This window comes from Lagenorhynchus albirostris, chromosome 12 (assembly GCF_949774975.1).
Source record: "Lagenorhynchus albirostris chromosome 12, mLagAlb1.1, whole genome shotgun sequence".
Taxonomy (NCBI): domain Eukaryota; kingdom Metazoa; phylum Chordata; class Mammalia; order Artiodactyla; family Delphinidae; genus Lagenorhynchus; species Lagenorhynchus albirostris.
The window spans coordinates 39,463,310-39,487,912 of NC_083106.1; the positions used below are offsets into that span (position 1 = coordinate 39,463,310).

General features: G+C 35.0%; 1 protein-coding gene across 1 annotated transcript in view; it reads left to right on the plus strand.

Annotated features, from left to right (window-relative positions):
- TBC1D32 (TBC1 domain family member 32) overlaps nucleotides 1-24,603 on the plus strand; it is a 183,208-nt gene that overhangs the window by 19,974 nt on the left and 138,631 nt on the right. The window contains exons 5-12 of the mRNA XM_060167378.1: nucleotides 7,887-7,955; nucleotides 9,932-10,057; nucleotides 12,891-12,969; nucleotides 13,096-13,199; nucleotides 13,291-13,352; nucleotides 13,913-14,057; nucleotides 16,435-16,494; nucleotides 21,285-21,375. Coding sequence (XP_060023361.1) covers nucleotides 7,887-7,955; nucleotides 9,932-10,057; nucleotides 12,891-12,969; nucleotides 13,096-13,199; nucleotides 13,291-13,352; nucleotides 13,913-14,057; nucleotides 16,435-16,494; nucleotides 21,285-21,375 — 736 coding nt within the window. The remainder of the gene's footprint in view (nucleotides 1-7,886; nucleotides 7,956-9,931; nucleotides 10,058-12,890; nucleotides 12,970-13,095; nucleotides 13,200-13,290; nucleotides 13,353-13,912; nucleotides 14,058-16,434; nucleotides 16,495-21,284; nucleotides 21,376-24,603) is intronic.

The following is a 24,603-nucleotide window of genomic DNA, read 5'->3' on the forward strand; positions in this document are numbered from 1 at the left end:
CTTCCCCGACAGTATTCAGTTGTAATATGGCACAGGCATTACATTATGCTTTTTTGTAGTGTGCAAACTATCGATATTTTACTACGTTCTAAGGGAACCCCAAGATGTACCCTTTGTATGGAGAAGGTGAGTTTAGGATAACAGTCACCAGCTGTTCTTTCATGATGTGAACCTATTTAAGGAATTTATTGTTTCTTTACTTTCATGGTAACCTCCCCATGAAGCCCATCCTTTGGTACCTATGGCAGGCAGAATAACAGCCCTTTCACAGACATCCATGTCTTAATACCCAGAACCTATGAACCTGTTACCGTACATGGGCCAAGGGACTTTGTTAGTGTGATTAATTTAAGGATCTTCAGATGGGGAGATTATTCTGGATTATCCAGGTGAGCCTAATGTAATCACAAGCGTCCTTATAAGAGAGACTCAGGAGGGTCAGAGGCAGAGGAGGTGCTGTGCAGGCTGAAGTAGATGTCAGAGTGGCTGCCAATGTATTCTAACCTCTAGAACTGTAAGACAATAAATTTGTGTTTCTTTAAGTCACTAAGTTTATGGTAACTTGTTACAGTAGCAGTGAGGAAACTAATATCTTGCCATTGTTGCTACTTGTTCACCTGAAGGCCAGGATCTTTTCTGTTATTTACTTCCTGGAAAAGAAGCTATGTGTTTGAACTGCCTCCTGGGAACAATTTGAATTCCATCTTGTTGCTAGGTTTTGAATTCTTCCAGTAAGACTTTTCTTGAGTAGCTTTTTCCTTTTATTGAATTTGAGGCCTTTCCCCTGTCTCTGAATATGTGCTGTGCTATCAACCACTCTAATTTACGTTTTACCCTAACTTCCCAAATCTTAGAATATCTTGAGTTCAACCCCTTTTCTGGCCTTTCCTAAAATCTTTAAAGTTTTTACAATGCTCTTCTTGGTGAGGAATTCTGCTTTTGAGGATGTCATACTACTGCTGAGGAATTACAAGATTCTCATCTCTTGTTCAGCAGCATCGGCCAGGACAGTAGGATAGCCACAGCCCAAACTACTATTCAGAAGTTCCTCCATCTCGAGCTACCCTTAATTGATAAGACTTTTATTATTATTATTTGTCTTATAAACAGAAAAAGATAGGAACCTAAAATCCTAAAAATGTAGAAGGGAAAGGGAAAGGCAGCTGAGAGTAGGGAAAAAAACACGGTAGTATTGATAATGCAGCTGCCTAGAGTTAAGCTTGAGGCAGGGGGCTTGTTTGGGAGAAGAACTGGGTAGGTGCAGGTGTGAGCTTTCTTTGTTTGCTTGTTTAATAGTAATGTCTTGAGACAATTTGACACCAGAAAAACTAATTTCTCTGATTAACAATGCTAATATCTTTATGAATACCTAAGTTTCTTTATACTTTTAAATATTAATAGATTTTTGTTATTATTTCTCAATGGTAGCACTTTTAAAGAAAAGTGCAGAAGTCCTTTTTTTGTTAAAACATTATTTAAACATCTAGGAAATTAAGAACTTTATCATTTGAAAATATTTTTAAAACCTTATTTTTGTTTTGAATTAATAACTTTGTTCTGTATTTAAGGCTTAATGAAGGGTGGGCTCATAATGTTTTGTTTTGTTTTTGTTTTTTTTTTTGCGGTACGTGGGCCTCTCACTGTTGTGGCCTCTCCCGTTGCGGAGCACAGGCTCCGGACACGCAGGCTCAGCGGCCATGGCTCGCGGGCCCAGCTGCTCCGCGGCATGTGGGATCTTCCCGGACCGGGGCACGAACCCTTGTCCCCTGCATCAGCAGGCGGACTCTCAACCACTGCGCCACCAGGGAAGCCCGGGATCATAATTTTAAGAAGTTTTAGATGCACTACAATTAAAAAAAACTATTCTGCATGAAGCTAACTCATTCTGAATCTTGGAAACAAGTCAAACTCTGGCTGTGCCATTGATGAGCTGTGGGCTTTGTCTTCTTAACCTCTTTCAGTGCCTCAATTTTCTTAACTGTTATAGAGGAGATAGTAATAGTATTTACTCTTATAATGTTGCCTTGCAGATTTAATATATGTAAAGCATTTTGAACAGTACTTGGCTCATATTAAGCTCTTATATAAATGTTTGCTGTTATCATTGTCATCATCACTGGGTGGTGGTTCTTTTTCTTTTGTAAGAACAGGAAAGAAATCATTGTACAGTTACACATACTAAAGCCTAAAGAATCATTAGGTTTAATATTTATATATTTTATTTCCCATAGCTCTTTGAACAACAGTAATAGTTGTCTTTCTTTGACTAGCTGTATTTCAATGGTTTATATAGTTTACAAACCAAATATTTAAAATAGAGATTTCTAGAGTAATTTGAGGGTGGTATGATTTTTGAACTTAAAGTGTAGTTATTGACTAATGTGAATATTCTCCAATATATGTTGTAATAAAGTGAATATATCTCTTTAAAACAACAAAAGTTACAGAATGCATCTTATGTTCACTATCTTTAGGTATACTGAATTTTACAGAAATGTATACAAATCTTATTTTAGCATCTGAAGACCTTTAATTAGGATCCTTATGATCATACAGTAGGACCAAAATCCATCTTAGATTATCAACCTATTCTACTTCTTGCTCTTTTCCCTGTAGCATTTGCTCAGAAATTATGTGCTTGGTTTATACTCTTACACATGTAAATATGTCTAAAAATGTTTTCCTTTTGGAATTATCTACCTATATTGATATCAGCAACAGGTCTCTTCTGTGTTGCTTTACCAATCAAGTTGGCAGACACTGCTCCCCTCAGGAATTTTCAATCTAACAATTTCAGCTGTTATAAATATTTCTAACTCTGTTGTAGTCAATGGAACACGTTATCTACATGTTCCAGTTAAGTATCAATAAATTATTATAGTTAGTTGCAATGGAAATTTGTCCATCCAGTGATACACAATAACACACAGAAATGTTAAAAACCTATATAGGTAACCTTTAAGGTAGGTATTAGACTTATTCTCATTTCTAGTGTAGTATGTATTTCATTGCTTAAGTAACATTGTAAGAGTAATTTGTACTATGTTTAAGAAGACAAAGGAATCTTATAGGGTACTAAGCATATTAATGAGTCTACTCCAATCAGATAACTACTAAAGGCTATGCTTTTCTAATATGCATTATTACCTGAGAGGAAAGGCAAACATGGTAGAATTAAGGGACTTCAACTGTTTGGATACATATTCAACCAACAGATATGTATTGGACATATGCTGTGTACAATATCTTGTGCCAGGCACTATAAAATTGCAAAGATGAATCAGATATACATTATTTTTTCAAGGAGCTTACTTGAGAGTAAAGAGATAGGATATGTACGTAAATAACCAAGTTGCAAGTAGAAGTAATGTGTCATGGGAATTCAAAGACCAGCCCTTATAACCAAGAATATCCAAGAGCTATAGAGGAAAGTATTTCAGACAAGGGAAAGTTCAAAATTTCTGCATCAACAAAGAATGTGGCATACCTGGGAAGCTCTGAGTAGTTTATGTGAAGGGTTAGGACAGAGTTTGCAAGGAGTAAATTGGAAGGTTAGATTAAGGGCAGTTTATGGAGTAAGGGTAAGGATTATATCTTAATCATTATTTATTGTTTCTAGCTATAAAATCATAGTGCCTGGTAACATAGTAGGTGTCTGACACATAGTAGATGCCGAATAAATATTTGAGGAATAAATGAATGCATTCAAAAGCTAAATTTAATTGTTTTGTAATTTGAGAGAAATCATTTTAGGTTTCTTAACAGGAAAATGTGTGTCAGACTTACCTAACAGTTGTATACAGAAGGGCATGGGAAGGGGAGAAAGTGGAGGTAGGGAGATAAGTTAGAAGGCTATCATGGTAGTTAAGTAAAAAGTAATGAGGACTTGAACTGAGGAGGCTTTGTAGGAATAGAGACTGATGTGAAATTATTGCAGAAGTAGGATCATTAAGCTTGATTTTTGGTATGTTTTGGAGAGAGTAGTGCAAAGTGGAAGTAGAAGTTAAAGGTCTAGTTATGTTTTTTTTAAGCCAAAGTAGCTGGGAGACTATGATGTTATGAACCAAGTCTGGAATTAGGGAGGAATTAGATGTGGAGAAGAATGTGGTGGGTTCTTCTTTTATTCTTTTTTGTTGTTGTTGTTGTTGGGTATACATATTGAATTTGAGACACCAGCCAGTAAGGTATCCCAGTGGTGTAGCAGGTAGTTGAACATGCAGGATTCATTTGGTAGAAATGTTGGGGATAACAACGTGAGTCATTTGTGCAGAGATGTTGCTACTTAAGCCACCTAAGTAAGCAAGATCTTAGGAAACGCATTTCAGAGGGCAGACAGAAATGGAAGAATGGGTTAGAAAGGGTACCAAACCATATTGCACTGGGTAGGAGGTTAAGGGGGGATGAAGGCTAGAGGGAAGTCAAATAGGATAAGGACTAAGAAAAGATCTTTGGATTTGGTGGTTAACTGTTCACCACAGAATAATGTTGAGAGTAAGAGGAGGGAAGTTGAGGGATCATCATGCTGATTAGTTGCGATCATTTTTGTGAAGTGAAAAGCAAAGACATTTTCAAAGTAAGGGTTGCTTGCCTGAGGTATTGATCATAAAGAGATAAAAAAAAGTCTTTGTTAGGGGGAGCATTTAAGCAAATGAATTTTAAGATCTAAGTATTATCTTTTTTGACTGCTACTTGACATAATATTGGTTGTTTCACCAAATATGAACTCCTGTAGTTGCAAATGTTCAAACAGTATCTGACCCTGCATTTACCAGGGCTGTTGTAGAACGTGACTTCTCTTTTAGAAAAGAAGCTGAATGGAAATCTGAAATCAATGAATTATATTTATAGATCTTGAATAGGCAGTAGGTAGGGGGGACTCAGTTTTCTATTTTCAGATAGAAAATTTCCTGGTTGAAGTAAATTTGAGATTTACTTCAAATTTTAAAATTTAATAATGATAAAGCAAAAAGACTTTACATTTGTTCTCGTTTAATTCTTACAGTGATGCTAGGAAGTGGATGTGAAAACTGCGGATGGGGTTAAAGATTCCAGGGACACATAGCTAGTTAGAATTTTAAAACCTGGCTTAATCTTCTGTCTGATTAAAACTCATGTCCTTGATATTCTTATTTGCTAATGAGTTGGATGGCAAGACATGTTAGACATCGATGATAATCTGATAAAAGTCATGATAGTGGAAGTGGGAGGACCAGAAGAAATCAATTTTAGAAGAGGCAAAAGGGCCAGGCTAAAGAAAAGAGCTTGTGTAATTAGCAGTAGAATGAGTGTGTATATGTACTTTATATACTTATATACATACTATATACACATATAGACATATATACTTATATATATATACACACAACATATATCTTAATGTTTGTATATGTATACTATGTAAGATATCCTGTGTTGTGTATACTTTCTTCCCATTAGACAAGACAAGCTGCACTTATATATACTTACATTTTATTTAGTAGTTACCACTCATACATTTTAGTATTTGTTGTATAATGAAAACACAAAATTAAAGCTCTATTATTTAATATACAGTACTTCTAATTTTAAAAAGTAGTATATACAGACTTCAGCAGTTGAACTATATACTTTATTTTTTAATTTAATTTTTTTTTAATACAGCAGGTTCTATTTTATGCATGTTAGTGTATGTATGTCAGTCCCAATCTCTCAATTCATCCCACCACCTCCTCCCCCCTGACCCCCGCTTTCCCCGCTTGGTGTCCATGCGTTTGTTCTCTACATCTGTGTCTCTATTTCTGCCTTGCAAACTGGTTCATCTGTACCATTTTTCTAGATTCCACATATATGCGTTAATATGATATTTGTTTTTCTCTTTCTGACTTCACTCTGTATGACAGTCTCTAGGTCCATCGACGTCTCCACAAATGACCCAGTTTCGTTCCTTTTTATGCTGAGAAATATTCCATTGTATAAATGTACCACATCATCTGTATCTGTTCATCTGTCAATGGGCATTTAGGTTGCTTCCATGACCTGGCTATTGTAAATAGTGCTGCAGTGAACACTGGGGTGCATGTGTCTTTTTGAATGATGGTTTTCTCTGGGTATATGAACTATATACCTTTAGAAAAGAGTAAAACCGAGGACACTTTAAGGCTTTTTAAGAAAACTTATGTTGAAGGATCTGAAATATCAGGCTGTTTTGGGTTTGTTATCAAGTGGCAATATGTACCCTGTATTGTTAGAGACAATGTAACATGGTAGGAAGACTGGCTATGGAATCATTCTCGAGTTTAACAAATGTATATTGAGTGCCGAGTCTGTATCCAGCACTGTTTCAGGTATTGAGGATACTATAGTGAAAAAGACCAAAAAGATCAAAAAGACTAAGTGATTGGAAGGCAGCCATGCAAAGCTCTAGAAGAATAGCATTGCCAGGCAGCAGGTGTGGCAATGGCAGAGGTTCTTGGGCTAGAGTGGGCATGGCATCTTCCAGAGGTGGGGGAAAAAAGGCCAGCATGACTGAAACCTACATGGCAGAGGGCAGAGTGGTATGAGAGAAAGGTAGGCAGGGGCCAGATCGTGTAAGTCAAACTTTTATGTTTTATTCTGAGTAAAGCGGGAAGTCTTTTTGTGGGGTTGAAGTAAGGGAGATAAAGAGACTTGATCTATAATTTTGAGAAGCTTTGTCTATTGCTAGAGAATGGATGATGGGGTAGAGTAGGATGAGATTAAGAGCAGAAGCAGGGAGACCAGTTAGGATGAATTTAAGTAGTCTAGAGTCAATGCTGGTGTCAACTAAGGTTTTAGCAGTGAAGTGGCAATGGGTAGTTAGAGTTATGATATGTGAAACTTGGGAGTTGTCGTGGCATTGGATGTAGGAAATGAGAGGAAGCAAGGAGTCAAGATTGACTCCTATTTTTGACTTAAGACAAAATATGGATGGATGGTAGAACTATTTACCAAGATGGGGAAGTTTGAGGGAGGAGCAGGTTTGGAATAAAAAAATCAAGAATTTTATTTTGGATATGTTAAGTTTGAGGTGCTTATTAAACATCCAGCGGAAGTGTTGAAAGGATAATTATATATGTTACCTTGGAGATGAAGTGACTGATAAATTTTAGTCATTGTGATGTATTTAAGAACTAGATGAGAACACCTCAAGAGAGTATAGACAGTGAAGAGAAGAGGGTCTCTAATGAAGATGGGAATCTGAGTTCTGATTGCTGGGTGACTTGGTTTTCATATTTCTCATACTTCAGAGTCATTGCGAATTAAGGTAGTACGAGGCTTGTTACATAATAATGGCAGTTTTATTTTTAGGTGGTTATTTAAGGTATTATTTAAATTGCTTTGGCAAGAAGAAGATTCCTTTTCTAAGACAGCTTATGGTCTACTATAAACTTTTTTCTAGATAGAAGTTTTTACTTTAGGAATTCTTCACCTAAGAGGAGACATGGAGAAAGTTTAAGGAGAAGCACAGGGAAGAAAAGGAACGGAAAAGTTCAAGCAGCATCATAGCTATGCTTAGGGTACCATCAATGCCTTCTTATTTGTTTATGTTGTTTTACCTTTGTTTCATACATCTCAGATTCCTGGGTACAAAACATTTTTAGCTTTATATCTTTTGAGTCATATTCTATATGTTGCATTTGCTCAGCAAATGATAACCTCATATACATGAAAGTATATGTCCTACTGTCCTACTGGGACATTAAGTTCTCATTTAAATGCCTTGGGATACAAAAATTCTAAGTTTGCTGCTAAATCAAAATAGATCATCCCCTTCTCTTGTTTCAGAATTTGTTTTGTGCTTGGAGTTATATGAAAAATCATTTATAACAATACTTCTAAAAGTCTACTAAATGAATGAAGGAATTAACGTTCTGTTAATTGTGTTACAGAGTTATAAATTTTGTCAAGGAAAATTACAGTTAATTTTAGACCAGTTGGATCCTGGGCAACCTAAAGAGGTAAGTTTAAAGGAAAACTGTTAAGTTCAGTCATATATATATATATATATATATATATGTGTGTGTGTGTGTATATATATATATATATGTGTGTATATATATATGTGTGTGTGTATATGTGTATATGTATATATATATATATAAATAGATTATAATTAGTAGCAGCTGGATTATTTCTCTTGAAGATAGTCCTTTAATATCATGGCAGTTCTAGACTGATATCCCTGCTAGACTTTCTAGTCTTGAAATGAAAAGTCACAGAGTAAGAGAGGCTCTCCTTAGAGAGTGCTCACAGTTTGTAAGAGGAAATTTTTATTTCTAGTTTCAATTTTCAAGGGATGAATTTATGAGCAGTTTCTCCCAAACTGTTCCTTCACTGTTGCTTTGTATGTGACATTTTAGTGATTTCTTTGAAGAAAATAATCTTCATTTAATCCTCTTTCTACTTCTGGAAAACGTGAGCAACTTTGACACATGTTCATTTATTAGAAAATATTTTTAAAAAGCAATTTTATTGAATTGAGCCTCTTTATATTGTAATAATTGTATAAATTACTGTTTATGAAGTTTTATTTCATTTGAAAGTCATTCTGTTTCACTTGAAATAGAAAATTATAGGAGTTTTGAAGTACCTCAGACATCTGTTATATCTTGCCATTTGGTCTCGTTTTTGAAATACGTTGTTTTTCTTCAACTTTTCATTTTAAATTAAGTGAATAGCTATGATTTACTCCCACTGATTTTTTTTTTTCCTCTCAGCATTTCACATTCTGATTTATTTTCTAGGTTTTAGTAAATGTTTCAACAGATTGGCAATGGGACCTGACTTTATATGATAACAATATTATTGACTTTAGTTTAAGTGGATTATTTGGAAATCTATACTTGTTCAGAAACCTTTGTTCTACTTCTGCAAATAGTAAATTGTTAATGGAGTTTTGTCCTAAAAATTAACTGAAAAGGAGAAATTTACTTAATGTTTTTAAACTCTCTTCATAGTCCCCCAATGCCTATCCCAAATAAAATTGTATTTAAGAGTTTTTCATATGAATATATAGACATTTTAAATACATGTATATTCTATTTGTTTCACCTAAAACTTGACACCCTGAAAACTGACACCTTGACACATTCAGAGTGCTTGGTGTTCTAAGGTCTTAGCTCTTTGACTCTTCATTTTTTTTTCCCCCTCACTAGGTTTCAGTTATTTCAGCTGAGGAACAACCAAATTTTGAGGAACAGGTTGGAATCAGTGTGTTATTACTCACTAGTTGGAGAGTGAGCGGGGGAGAAGCTTTACTCCACTTATGATTGGAGTAGAGCTATTTGCCACTGCTGTCCCTTGGGTCATACTGTCCTGAGTGAATTCTGATTGAATTTTGAGAAGAATGCTTAATAAGATTTCTGTGAAAATTCAGAAATTCAATTTTGCATCACATTGCTGAATCACTTTTTTTTCCCTATCTCAGTGGTTAGAAGGTCAGAAAATATGGTGTAGCGGCAAAAAGAAGTTCAAATTAATTGCTTTGTGAGAATTGTTCATATATCCTAGAATGGGAATGCTTCACCAGGCACATAACTGGGCAGTGTTTTAGAATTAGAGTCCTCAAACTGTGGGACCACCTATGGGGTCTGTTCAAGTGAGGAAAGTCTATGGAGGAGACACTGGAATACCTTATTCTGGTGATTCAGATTTGGCTACCATCCCTTCTCCTCTACCCCTTAGACGTGTGACCTAGAATCTCCTAATATAGTTAGGTTATTTTATGTAAAGCAAAAATTAAAACACTAGTTTCTCTGCTTAACAGTTTAAAAAATGAATTATCAAGAATTGTTTTATAAAAGGGCCTGTGATTTTCAACTGGCTCTTTAGAGCAGTTATCCAGACTCTGCGTTTCAATGTTTGTTAAATATTTGGAGAATTGCTATTACTTTGGTGGCTGAGTATTAATAAAAATTCTTTTAAAAAATTATAGGTGAGATATGAAGCCTTGCAAACGTTGTGTTCAGCTCCTCCATCTGATGTACTGAACTGTGAAAATTGGACCACTCTCTGTGAGAAACTGGCAGTGTATCTTTCAGATCCTGATCCTGTATTTAGTGTAAGGAAATGCTTACAGAAGTGTTAAGAATTCCTGTTTTTTTTCCTACTATTCTAGGAGCAAATGGAATATAATTTTCTTTAATAGTAGCTCAAATATTTAATAGTAACACAAATATAATTTCAGCTCCAGCTTTTGAATTGTCAAGATTTTTTTTTAAAGGAATTAACTATGTCATGATTAGATTCAAAGTATGGTTGGTCAGTGTCATACTTCATTGCCAAATAATAGACTATGTTAGCTTATGCATTTTGTTTTATCTTGTAAAGGGATATCCAAGTATCTGTGTCAATGTTTTTGAATTAGAAAAAATATTTTAAAAGAAAGAGTGTGTTTTTGAAAGAATTCATGATATATGAAGACTTGAACTTACAATGATTACAATTTATTCTAAAGGATTAATAAGCATTTTCCCTGTGCAGTTAAGTGTTAGAGATTGCTTAACTGCTTAAAAAGAAAAGTTAGAAAACTGTAAAGCTAACACTTTAGAAGATAATTGAGATGAATTATAAAACTAATGTAGAAAATTCCCAAAACTGTAAAGTTAGTCAGTAGAGAGTTATTTTATATATAAAAAAAATGATTCACATATGACTTCTCAGAAACACTATGTTGAAAAGTAAGATTATATTAAAAAGTGCAGTAATTATATGGGATTAAAAAAAATCCTGACTGTATTCCAGCATCACATTTAACTACAAACTAGATTTTTTATGTATGTACATATGTATTTATTTTGGCCGCACTGGGTCTTTGTTGTGGTGCATGGGCTTCTCTAGTGCGGCACGCGGGCTTAGATGTGGTATGTGGGAACTTAGTTCGCAGACCAGGGATCGAACCTGGGCCCCCTGCATTGGGAGCACAGAGTCTTAACCACTGGACGACCAGGGAAGTCCCCCAAACTAGGTTTTTTTAAGTGTCTTTTTCTTCATAAATGATGTGTCAGTGAAGAAAAACATTAGCTTTAAAATTGATAAGGTTTTTTTATATAGAATTTTTAAAGGTATTAGTAAAAAAGACATTTTTCCAGCTCTTCAACAAATATGCACTGAATACCTACAGTGTACATCATTCTAGTTCAGATGCTGGGAACACTGAGCAAGACAGAAGCCTTTGCCTTCATAGAACTTTAGAAGAGGAGACAGACAGTAAACAGTTAATACAAATAAAAATAAAACTCAGTACCTTTTTACTACTTAAAATTACTCTTCCATCAATGAAAATATACTGGTAAACAGAAGTGGTTTAGAAACAAGTGGTTTGTTATTTTTATAAGGGGGGAAATGGTGTTTAATTACCCAATACCTGGATGCAGTTCAACCATACTAACCCCAGAGGGTGAGGCAGACTTCTCTAAAAACTCAAGGATTCAGGAACTTCAAAGGAGAAAGATATTTCAGGGTTATCTTTTAACATTTCAAGGCATTCTAACAGGAAATTATAAATTTCCCTCTTAAAGACATAATAGTGGTCTAATAGGTTTCCTTTATTCCTTTTATAAGTATGGTAAAGATCCTACTGGGCCAATGTAAGTGGCCTGATTTGTCCATTATATTCAGCAAGAGTCAGTGTGGATACTTAAGGCAATAAAATTGGAAGACGTTGTCATAGAGGGGAAATGGTAATAAAACCAATCAACTTGAATAGAAAACAAGGTATGGTGTTCTTTTCATCTAGAACTTATGCTTTACCCAAATTCTTGAGTTTGATTCTGTTTCTTCGTTTTCTACTCTAAAGCAGGGGTCCCCAACCCCCAGGAACTGGGCCGCACAGCAGGAGGTGAGCGGCTAAGCTTCATCTGCCGCTCCCCATGGCTCGCATTATGGCCTTAAGCATCCCCACCCTCCTGTCTGTGGAAAAATTGTCTTGCACAAAACTGGTCCCTGGTGCCAAAAAGGTTGGGGAATGCTGCTCTAAAGGACTCTTACATGTAACTGAGTGAAGCCTATAGTGTTCGAAAAGTATGACAAATACTTACCAATTGCTGCAAATATGAAAACTTCCCAAAGTATTTAATATCCTGTGTTCAGTACGAACCTCTTGGGTTATTGAAATATATTTTTAGTCACTTGGGTAACCATTTTTTGTAAGTGTATTCATCTAATATTTGATATAGTCAAGGTTATTTTTTTCTTCAGAGTAGATCATTTGAGGGAATTTTATTTTTTTAATGGGAAACTGAATTTCACTGTTAGGCTTAATCCCATCAAAGTTGGTATAATTAAAATGATAAGCTGTCATTTCTAGGTACCTACGAGTGTCAGGTACTGACTACATCTGTTATCTCATTTAATTCATTTACATTGTGGTAGTTTCTACTTTACGTTTTAATAATGTAAAATTTTGGAATATAATATTTTTCTTGGGAATAGGCAAAATTATTGAAGTCCTAACAATCTAATTAATCTTCCTATGTGAGCGATTAAAACAAAAACAAATAGTGGATTTGGAAAGGAGTGGGGTTTTTTGTTGGTTTTGTTTTACATTTAGTACTCCTACTGTTTCTTTGTTTGACTCCTTTACATTGTGTCAAATTGTAACAAATTATATTGTAACAAATTATATTGTTTCCTTTCTTCACCCCATCTCCCCATGTCTGTATCTGCTATTACCAGATTTTACAACAATATACTGCTGTATTAGATTGACTCTTAGTTTTGGTTGACTTTACTTTTTGCCAACCAACACAAGAATGCGCCGTTTTAATTACATTTCTACTGAAATTTTTGAATGGTCTTGTGTTTATTAAGTTTTTTTTACTATGTAGAAAACGATTCTTACAAAAATAGATGATGAAAGAATATTGGATACAAATCTTGTTTCATTTCCATAGGACCGGATTTTAAAATTCTATGCACAGACGTTTACACTTTCACCATTACATATGACCAAGGAAATTTATAAAAGCTTAGGTATGTTTATTATATAATTTTTAAAATTTATAAGTTTGTACTTAAGAAAATGGATAGGAAATAAGTGTTTCAGAAAGCACTGTGAATGAATGGTATTATAACCTTATTTTTATATTTTCTTTTTAGCTAAATATTTGGAGTTATACTTTCTTTCTAGAGAAAATCATATTCCTACTCTTTCAACTGGCATAGATATAACTAATCCTAATGTGATCCACTTACTTAAAAAGGTATTCATTTTCTATAATATGCTTTTATTTCTGTTTAATTCTATATTTAAGAATTCTAACTTCTTGAGAACGGTTATGCACTGTTTTATAGGTTCGTCTTCTAAATGAATATCAGAAAGAGGCTCCATCTTTCTGGATTCGACACCCAGAAAAGTAAGCCCCCTAGTTTATGCCAGTATAAAATTAGGAGTGTTACTGTCCACATACATTTCAAAGAGAGTAGAGACGGTCTTAACTGATTTACGTGGTTGGGAAAGGCTTACTAGTTTATTTTTTACCTTTTCATGTTTTTTACTTAGCTATGTGAATGGCTCTATGCAAGTACCATTTTATACCATTTAATTATCACAAGGTAAGAGGCTGTTGTAGCTTCAGGCTGTTTCATTACTGGTCTTCGCTACTTTGGTCAAGTTCCTTGAATGTTCTTTAAACTTTTCCCTTTTTAGTTCTAAGATTTTTAATAAGGTTGTAAGAGTAACTGTGGGTCTAAAAAGGAAAGTTAAATTTGGACAGCTGGTGTTGAAGTAGAACATAAGTTTTTAGAGCAGAGAAAACTGGGGGTGAATTTCACCCCTGCTATTTACTGAAATATTAAAAAATGATGTTTCTAAAGATTACCTATTACTTTATCATTCCATAACTATAAAATGTCACTATTACATATATATAGCATTTGTTTTTTTCTAAAAATAACTTCTTTCCCAAACTTTAAGGTATATGGAAGAAATTGTGGAGAGTACTTTGTCTTTATTATCAGTTAAACATGATCAAAGCCATCTTGTCTCACAAAAGATTTTGGATCCAATATACTTTCTTGCATTGGTTGATACCAAGGCTGTGTGGTTCAAAAAGTGGATGGTAAGGAAATACGGAATGTTTTATTACCTTTCTTTGTGTATTGCTCTACTGTGTCAAAGAATAGCTGCTGTTTGAATGTTTACTGTGTGCCAAGAGTTCTATCACTTTTACACGTGTTAACTCACTTAATTCTTATAACAATCTATGATATAGGTGGTGGTATTATTATCCCATTTTACAGATGCAGCAACTGAGGGATAGAGAAGTAACTTGCTCAAGATGGTTTACCTATTAGGTGACAGAGTCAGAAAAGGATTTTAATGGTAATTCATTTGAATCTATTAAACTGATGACCTATCCAAAATCATGTCTTAGTTTAAAAGCTATGAATTTTTTAAGCAGATGTGGTAGAACATAAGGGTTCAATGCTCACTTTTCTCTGGCTTAGAGGTCTGAAAACATCTCTTCATTTGCCACTTAATGAAATTGCAGTTTGTAAAATGTGTCTAATGCCTGAATGCTCGTGACTTCCTGTGGAGTTGATCACTATCTTAGGACTGAAACTAATATTAAAAGATTCTTACACTGTTACCTCCCTCATCTGCTGTTGAATAAGAGTGATCTGTGTCTGGCAGTAGTCATAGCTGTGTTGGCCTGTGTTCTCACATCTTGGTCCCTCTCAACCTGTATTTGTTGCAGTGGGGAAGGATGGGAATGGGACCATGACTTGCCATGCAAACCATGCAAAGCAAAGCAGCAACATGTTCATTTACTGCTTAGCACGATTTGGACATTATCTAGCTGATGGCTTTCTTTCTTTCTTTCTTTTTTTTTTTTTTTGCCGTTTATCTAGACTGTATAATAATGCCCAGTTAACCAAAACATAATTCTGTTTGGTGCTTAGCACTTACCTGGCCTACATATAGTATATGTTTGATAAATGCTTGCTCAACTTAATTTTACCTGAACCCTTTGTTCCTCACATCTGACATTTGACGTTTTTCTTTTTTTTGATTATCAAATTACACCACTATTGTAGACAATATACAAAATATGTAAAAGCACAAATAAAATTACATTTCTCTAATTCTGTAACACAGGGATAACAGCTATTAAGATTTTGTTTTATGTGGTTGTATGCTTTAAAAAAGACCTAAACAGGTGAATTTTAACAAATCATATTCTAAGTGTTTATAATTAACTTTTTTTTACTTAACATTTTTATTGTCAGCACTTGATTCTTAAGAGAATGATGCACATTACAGGAAAACTAACCAATGGAAAATTATTAAATCAACTCCCCAAGTGTGTTCTGGTATTATTAAAATTTATCACATTCTCCTCCACTCATCTAAGGCAGAAGTTGTCAAACTTTACGTAAAGGGTCAGGCAGTAAATATTTCTGGCTTTGTGGGCTGTCCTGTTTCTGTTGCAACTACTCAGTTCTCAGTAGCCCAGAAGCATCCATAGGTAATATATAAATGAATGGATGTGACTACGTTACAATAAAACATTGTTTACCATATCAGGGGGCAGCTGAATTTGGCCTGAGGGTTGTGGTATGTCAACTCCAGTCTAAGGGATGTACTATGAGGCTTTCGTTTTAGAACATGATCAATAGTTTAATTGTAAGTCAATATGTTTCTCTTACTAAACCTGAAAAAAAGATTAATGTTTTTTTAAAACATTTTAAGCTACAAGGGTTAAAACACCCAGGGTTTTGATTAACCCTCAATTAACCCAAACCCCACTTAATTAAATTCTATTCCCCAGAATCTTGATAGATTTTTACAGACTGTTATTTAATTTTTAAAAATAAAATAAACTACATTGAAGGCTAATGATATCGAACATAAGTAATATTCATGTAAATTTTCCCCTTTGTACAATGCATAAAAATCATATTTTAATCTCATCCATGTTTAGTTCTAAGGAGAGAGTTTTTTGGCGCTTCGAATCATTTTTAAAATATGACTGGCAGAGAATGATTAAGATACTGTCCCTTCAGAGCATTTCAACCTTGGCAGATTTCTGCATGTGTAAACAGTACAGTACCCTCTTCATTGTGAGAGTTGTGATTCCTCCCCCGACACCCCTCTCCCTCACTTCTTAATCTTTACTTTAGGCTCTGTCATACATTTGTAGTCAGACATGGTTTTTTTTTGGTTTTAAAGTAATTTAGCATGGTAACTGGACACAACTGAGGGGTAGATTGTTTTCTATTGGTCTGTCAGTAAATGCTCCAGTTTTTAATATAATTTTCATTCTTATGACTGCTATGCTCATAATCCATTGTACTTAGAAAAACGTGTTTTACCCTGATTACAATAATTTAAACTAAGTTATTGTGTAATTTATGTTAAAGAAATGTTACAGGAAAAATAGATTTTGAATGGTATAGCTTGAATATTAAATACCATTTTACTCCTAATTTTAGCATGCATATTACAGCAGAACTGCAGTACTAAGACTTATTGAAAAGAAATATAAATCTCTGGTAAGTCTATATTTCTGTTCTTATCTTGAGAAATATTATCAGAAAAAGATATATGATGTAATAACTTGAATGTGCAAAGTTGAGTGATTAATTAATATCGGATAATGAAGCAGTCCCCCTTTTATGTGACTTTTAAACTACCATTCTGTGAACATAAAAGGATAAAAGTAGAGACTTAAAACACTGTCAGGATAACAGTTAGGAAATATATAACTTCATAGTAAATTGGGCTGCTAACTAGCTATTTTGGGATAAGCCATATTAAGTATTGGGTTGGCCATAAAGTTCGCTCGGGTTTTTCTGTAACATTATGGAAAAACCCAAATGAACTTTTTGGCCAACCCAATATTATCATATAGTTTAATTCAGATCAGTTGTTTGTAGGGGAGTTTGTTCTATAAAATTTACCCATGCTTTTAACTGAAAGTTGCATGATAAAATTCAGAATGATAAATGCTTTTGTAGTTGCAAAAATTGATTCAAGTTACACTAAATATAAACTATTACTGTAAAATATATTCATAAAATTTTCTGCATTTACTGCTATTAGTAGAACAACATGTTAGGGCACTGAAAGGAACTGAAATCAGCAAGTCTAGCAATTAATTGACAAACATGAAAATTGTGAAATTAAAGTTATACTAATATGACTTTGAGATAATAAATACGTTCTATGTAGTTAGGTAGAATCTTGAGTGAGGTAAAGGGAAAGATTCCTAGAACTGTGAATTTTAGGAAGACTGCAGTAGAACATAAATTGAAGAAAGGAGAATAATAATTGTTTTGTGTTTGAGAATTAGGCTTCAGAAAGGAGAAGAGGGAGATGTTGAATATTAGGATGGGAATTTATTTGTAGAGGTAATAGGTATTTAAAAATCCTTAGAGAAACTGAAAGTCTTTCCACATTTCTCTCATTCTCATTTTAACTGGAAATTTGTTACTGCCATATGAGCCTAGAGTGCTCTTGCTAGAATAGAAAAAGGAGAAAAAACCAAGAATTTTTTTCCTCTTATGGTTTAACATATAAATAACTGTTGGTATGACATAGGCCCTAGTAGATGTATTTCAAATGTTTCTTGTAGATTAACTCTTAAAATCCATTCCTTATTTGGAAAGTGAATTATACTATAATCAATTCTTAGCCTACAAATAGTTACTTCATTATCAACTTCAGTATTCTATCGACTTGTTCAAATATTTCATGTTCATAATTAATCAAACTTGCATGAGATTTCATCTTAAACCTCATTTTCTCTTAAAGCTTTCCTAAATTTACCAAAATTTCAAGAGATTTTTTTTAATGGTGTGTGTGTGTGTGTGTGTATATATATATGTATAAAATTTAAAAAGTAAACCCAACTTTTGAAAAGAAACATTGGGGAAAATGGATGCCATGTGTGTTTGTTCCCATTTTCCTTTCAGAATTGAAGATCAAATGTTGTATATCTAAAAAAAAAAAAAATAATAATTTGTATATCTGCAGTGGGAACTTTGGACCACTCCATGGATTTGTCTTTGGGACCTGGGATCTTCCCAGGCCAGGGCTCAAACCCATGTCCCCTGCATTGCCAGACATATTCTTTATGACTGTGCCACTAGGGAAGTCCCTAAATTGATTCCATGGAGGACCCCATGGAATGATGCCAAATGAGAATCCTCAAGGTAATCTCAATGTAAGCTCCAGAATCATTGAGGGTTAAGACCACTGTTCAGTATCTGAAACAATGCATAAAACTGAGTTTATTGCTTACTTAATTAGGCAAAGCAGATTGTTAATATAAAATTTTGGGGAAAACTTGGAACTCAGGTTGGGCTTTCAGAGGTGAGAGTGAGTTCATGCCAACTGTAGATTTCTGGAATGTGTCTGTTGTTGGCTGACTTTTAGAAGAAAGGGGCTAACTGATTGGTTTGCTTACAAAAGTATGTTCATTGAGATCTGTTGACATGTCATGATTAACAAGGTTTTAAACTTGTTCTAGATACCTGTTAACCATGGGTATATAGAAATATGGTTCTGGTTTTTATCTATAGAACAATTGCTCATTTTCAAGGATAGTGGGAAATTTTTTTATTAATGAGTAGGTGTTATTCTGGGAAAGAGGGGTGATGGTTAAGGTAGTGGTGGGAAAATATTTCAGGGCCATGGAATAGCATGTTTAAAGGCTTTAGGAATTGGAAAACACATAGTACACTTGGAAACTGCACATATTTCATATGGCTGGGCATAGATTGCTAAGAGAAATGTGAATTAGTATTAGAGAAATTTCCTGAAAATCAGTTCCCTGAAAGCTAATATTAAGTGGATGATGTTTTTTGAAAAGTTCTTAGATGCTTTAAATTGGGTCTGTGCCAGTTGACCTCAGTTTGTTTCATTCATGTATGAGGCAGGATAGGGCCTTATAATTCCATTAAAAATAGGAAAGAGCTACTTAAGGGGAATCTTAAGCCCTTTCCCTTTTGCAGATAAAAATGAGTTTGTTGTTAATTTCAGGTTTGAATGTGTTTCAAATTCAGTTGGTGTGCATTGACTGGTGAGATTTTTAGTGGATTTGCTTTTAATGAATTGGTCATTTGACTGGTCACATGTTGAACTGGCTTTTGGTGACAGAATTTTACACAAGTAAATGTATTTCTCTGTGTGTGTGTGTGGCTGCAGAGGGGGACATCTGGAGGATGAGAGGAATAAGACTAATGTTAGATCATTAAAAAGTTCTTATTGTCAAATTTAGGAGATTGGCCTTTATTCTGGAGGTTTAGTGAGCCACTGATAGATTTTCATGTACTGAAGTAATATCATATTAGGGCTTTGGAAAATTTGGAAAATGGGCTGAAGGTGCTAGGTGGAGATAGTTTTTACTTCAATACTTCTTCCCTAAGAGGCTTTGCAGTAATCCAAGCAAAAGATGATGGAAACATGAATTAAGGCTATGACAGTGTATTGGGATAAATGGGTGGACTCAGGAGTACTATATTTAGAGTGTAGGTTTTAGAGGACTTGGCTTTTTGAAAGGGGTTTCGGTGAGGACTTACTCATTTGAATGTCTATCATTCTTTGGTCATATCGAGTTTGAGATCCAGATTTCTGGGGGGAAGTTTCATTTTATTGATCTGGATCCTAAAGTTTGATTTAGATAAGACATAGATATGGAAGGGGGTTCCCTAAGCCCACCCCCAGATTTGATGATTTGCTGGGAGGACTTATAGGAGTCAGCACATAGTTGTACTCCCAGATATGATTTCTTACAGAAAAAAGATACAAAGCAAAACTGGTGTAGGGAAGAGGCGCATTGGGTAAAGTCTGGAAGATACCAAGCATGGGCCTCCAAGAGTCTTTTTAGCCAGTGGGGTCACACAGGACTCCACTTAATTTCTCCAGTGTCAAATTGTGACTGCTCATGTGAAATGTTGTTTACCAGGGTAGCTCATTAGAGACTCAGTGCCCATTTTCTTTTTAAATTGGGGGTTAATCATGTTGGCACCTTCTGCCTGCTACACACCAGGGATTCCACATTCCCAGAAGGAAAACAGACGTTCAGCATAAACCACATTGTTTGTACAGTTTAGGTACAGTTCTTAGAATGGGGGGAAGCTCCTGAAATCCAAGTTCCCAGATGCTGGTTAAGGACCAATCTTGTAAGCAGGCCTTTCTAATGATAGAAATCCTGCCGTGTTAACTCTTTTGCATGAAACTGAGGCCATAAGAATGAATGAGACTAGGAAATCTATCAATTCCTTGATTCCATGATTATGAACTTGCCTCTATCCACACAACCTCCATCTTTTTCCCATCTAAAGCTTAACCCTTCCTTCCACTTAGGTCCTAGCTGCTCCTGCTCTTAGACACCTTTCTGTCAATTATCCTTTCTCTCCTGCATAGTCAAACTTTCTATTTACTTAAACATGACCATATCCTTCCAATCTGAGGAATTCATTCTTGACTCTAAGATCCCACCCCTATGTTTTACTCGTTTTTTTCTTTTACAACCAGCCTTCTTGCAAATGAAAATTGTACTATAGCTGCCTTTACGTTTTCCATTCCTATTCCTTATAGTTAGTTTTATTCCCCAAACTCCCCTGAAACTGATCTTTTCAAAGTCACCAAAAACCTTCTTATTACCAGATCTAACAGTTATCACTCCTTGTCTCACTGGTGGCCTCTATTTTATTTGAGAGTTAGAATGAGAGGGCATCTACAGGAAGTATGTAGGTGCAGAAGAAAGGGAGAAGATCGGAAATCTCTGCTTGAGGAGAATGGGAGAAGGAGGTAGAATAAAGACTATCAGAGAATCGCTGGGTATAGAAGTTGGAGGTCAATTTTTATGACTGTTCTTTGGATTGAGTTTTTTTTAATAGTTTTTAGCAATTCTGGTATCTAAGATAGAAATGAAGGCTAGATCCAGTTCACATTTTGCTGGCTAAGTAGGAAGAAAAAACTCAAAGGCAAGGGAGCTGGGGATATTGGCAAGATAATTTTTAAAGTCATGGCCAGAATTTTTGCATCTTTCACCATAAAATGTAAAGTACAGTTGTATTTTTGCCTTGACACCAACATTGTGACAATGTTATATTTGTTGGTTTACAAATATTTTCTGTGTTTCCCAGAATGATGCCATAGTTAAAGTGTAACTGGGGAGACTGAGCTTTAATGGCCTGGGAAGGTGCTATTCTATATTTTCTGAATATTTTTCTTAAATATTTTCCCAGCATATGTTATAGCCTTGACTAACTTCTTTTAATACATGGACTTGTGGACTTAAACTTCTGGAATTAATAAGCTATTATTTTATTAGATAACTACAGCAGTTCAGCAGTGTGTTCAGTACTTTGAGTTGTGTAAGACCATGAAAGCTGATGAGGTTTTGGGACATTCAAAGCCTTGTGGTAAGTATGATATTTTGTTACATTTTAAAAATGGTAAAATTTGTTAATAAAAATAGCTTAGTAATTTATTTTTTAATATCATGATAAATTAGATTGCTTTTGCTAATACAAAATACTTTCCACAAATTTAAGATATACCATAATGATGACTTTTTATAGCCAATCTACATTTGAGGTTATTGTAGTGAATCTTACCATCTGCAGTTCTTCAGTTCATACCACGGTGTATGTCCTAGTGTGTTATGCTGCAATAATACACTAGAGGAAGAAAGAATGAATATATCAGCCATTTATGCATTTTAGTGGGAAGAAAGTTTCTGTTTTATAAAATACTGTCTTATTATTGGACACGTCACCCCACTCTGTGATTCTTCTCTGCTTATCCTCAGTCTGAGCTAAAATATCCTAGTTATTTCATAATCTGGCCCTAATATATCTATTCAATCTCATATCTAGTTATTGATTAAAATGAATCTTCTCTTAGAAGGCATACCAGTGCCTGTATACTTTGTTATTCCTACTCCAGCTGCCACTATCCATAATCTCCTACAATGATATAAATCTTTTTTTTTTTTAACATCTTTATTGGAGTATAATTGCTTTACAATGGTATGTTAGTTTCAGCTTCACAACAAAATGAATCAGTTATATATATACATATATTCCCATATCTCTTCCCGCTTGCGTCTCCCTCCCTCCCACCCCTCCAGGCGGTCACAAAGCACCGAGCTGATCTCCCTGTGCTATGCGGCTGCTTCCCACTACCTATCTACCTTACGTTTGGTAGTGTATATATGTCCATGCCTCTTTATCGCTTTGTCACCGTTTACCCTTCCCCCTCCCCATAGCCTCAAGTCCATTCTCTAGTAAGTCTGTGTCTTTATTCCTGTTTCACCCCTAGGTTTTTCATGACATTTTTTTTTTCTTAAATTCCATATATATGTGTTAGCATACGGTATTTGTCTCTCTCTTTCTGACTTACTTCACTCTGTATGACAGACTCTAGGTCTATCCACCTCATTACAAATAGCTCAATTTCGTCTCTTTTTATGGCTGAGTAATATTCCATTGTATATATGTACCACATCTTCTTTATCCATTCATCCGATGATGGACACTTAGGTTGTTTCCATCTCTGGGCTATTGTAAATAGAGCTGCAATGAACATTTTGGTACATGACTCTTTCTGAATTATGGTTTTCTCAGGGTATATGCCCAGTAGTGGGATTGCTGGGTCATATGGTAGTTCTATTTGTAGCTTTTTAAGGAACCTCCATACTGTTCTCCACAGTGGCTGTATCAATTTACACTCCCACCAACAGTGTAAGAGGGTTCCCTTTTCTCCACACCCTCTCCAGCATTTATTGTTTCTAGATTTTTTGATGATGGCCATTCTGACTGGTGTGAGATGATATCTCATTGTAGTTTTGATTTGCATTTCTCTAATGATTAGTGATGTTGAGCATTCTTTCATGTGTTTGTTGGCATATATCTTCTTTGGAGAAATGTCTATTTAAAAATGGGCAAAAATGCCCATTTTTGGATTGGGTTGTTTGTTTTTTTTGTTATTAAGCTGCATGAGCTGCTTATAAATTTTGGAGATTAATCCTTTGTCAGTTGCTTCATTTGCAAATATTTTCTCCCATTCTGAGGGTTGTCTTTTGGTCTTCTTTATGGTTTCCTTTGCTGCGCAAAAGCTTTTAAGTTTCATTAGGTCCCATTTGTTTACTTTTGTTTTTATTTCCATTTCTATAGGAGGTGGGTCAAAAAGGACCTTGCTGTGATTTATGTCATAGAGTGTTCTGCCTATGTTTTCCTCTAAGAGTTTGGTAGTTTCTGGCCTTACATTTAGGTCTTTAATCCATTTTGAGCTTATTTTTGTGTATGGTGTTAGGGAGTGATCTAATCTCATACTTTTACATGTACCTGTCCAGTTTTCCCAGCACCACTTATTGAAGAGGCTGTCCTTTCTCCACTGTACATTTCTGCCTCCTTTGTCAAAGATAAGGTGACCATATGTGTGTGGGTTTATCTCTGGGCTTTCTATCCTGTTCCATTGATCTATATTTCTGTTTTTGTGCCAGTACCATACTGTCTTGATTACTGTAGCTTTGTAGTATAGTCTGAAGTCAGGAAGCCTGATTCCTCCAGCTCCATTTTTCTTTCTCATGATTGCTTTGGCTATTCGGGGTCTTTTGTGTTTCCATACAAATTGTGAAATTTTTTGTTCTAGTTCTGTGAAAAATGCCAGTGGTAGTTTCATAGAGATTGCATTAAATCTGTAGATTGCTTTGGGTAGTAGAGTCATTTTCACAATGTTGATTCTTTCAATCCAAGAACATGGTATATCTCTCCATCTATTTGTATCATCTTTAATTTCTTTCCTCAGTGTCTTATAATTTTCTGCATACAGGTCTTTTGTCTCCTTAGGTAGGTTTATTCCTAGGTATTTTATTCTTTTTGTTGCAATGGTAAATGGGAGTGTTTTCTTGATTTCACTTTCAGATTTTTCATGATTAGTGTATAGGAATGCCAGAGATTTCTGTGCATTAATTTTGTATCCTGCTACTTTACCAAATTCATTGATTAGCTCTAGTAGTTTTCTGGTAGCATCTTTAGGATTCTCTATGTATAGTATCATGTCATCTGCAAACAGTGACAGCTTTACTTCTTCTTTTCCGATTTGGATTCCTTTTATTTCCTTTTCTTCTCTGATTGCTGTGGCTAAAACTTGCAAAACTCTGTTGAATAAGAGTGGTGAGAGTGGGCAACCTTGTCTTGTTCCTGATCTTAGTGGAAATGCTTTCAGTTTTTCACCATTGAGGACGATGTTGGCTGTGGGTTTGTCATATATGGCCTTTATTATGTTGAGGAAAGTTCCCTCTATGCCTACTTTCTGCAGGGTTTTTATCATAAATTGGTGTTGAATTTTGTCAAAAGCTTTCTCTGCATCTATTGAGATGACCATATGGTTTTTCTCCTTCAATTTGTTAATATGGTGTATCACGTTGATTGATTTGCTTATATTGAAGAATCCTTGCATTCCTGGAATAAACCCCACTTGATCATGGTGTATGATCCGTTTAATGTGCTGTTAGATTCTGTTTGCTTATATTTTGTTGAGGATCTTTGCATCTATGTTCATCAGTGATATTGGCCTGTAGTTTTCTTTCTTTGTGACATCCTTGTCTGGTTTTGGTATCAGGGTGATGGTGGCCTCGTAGAATG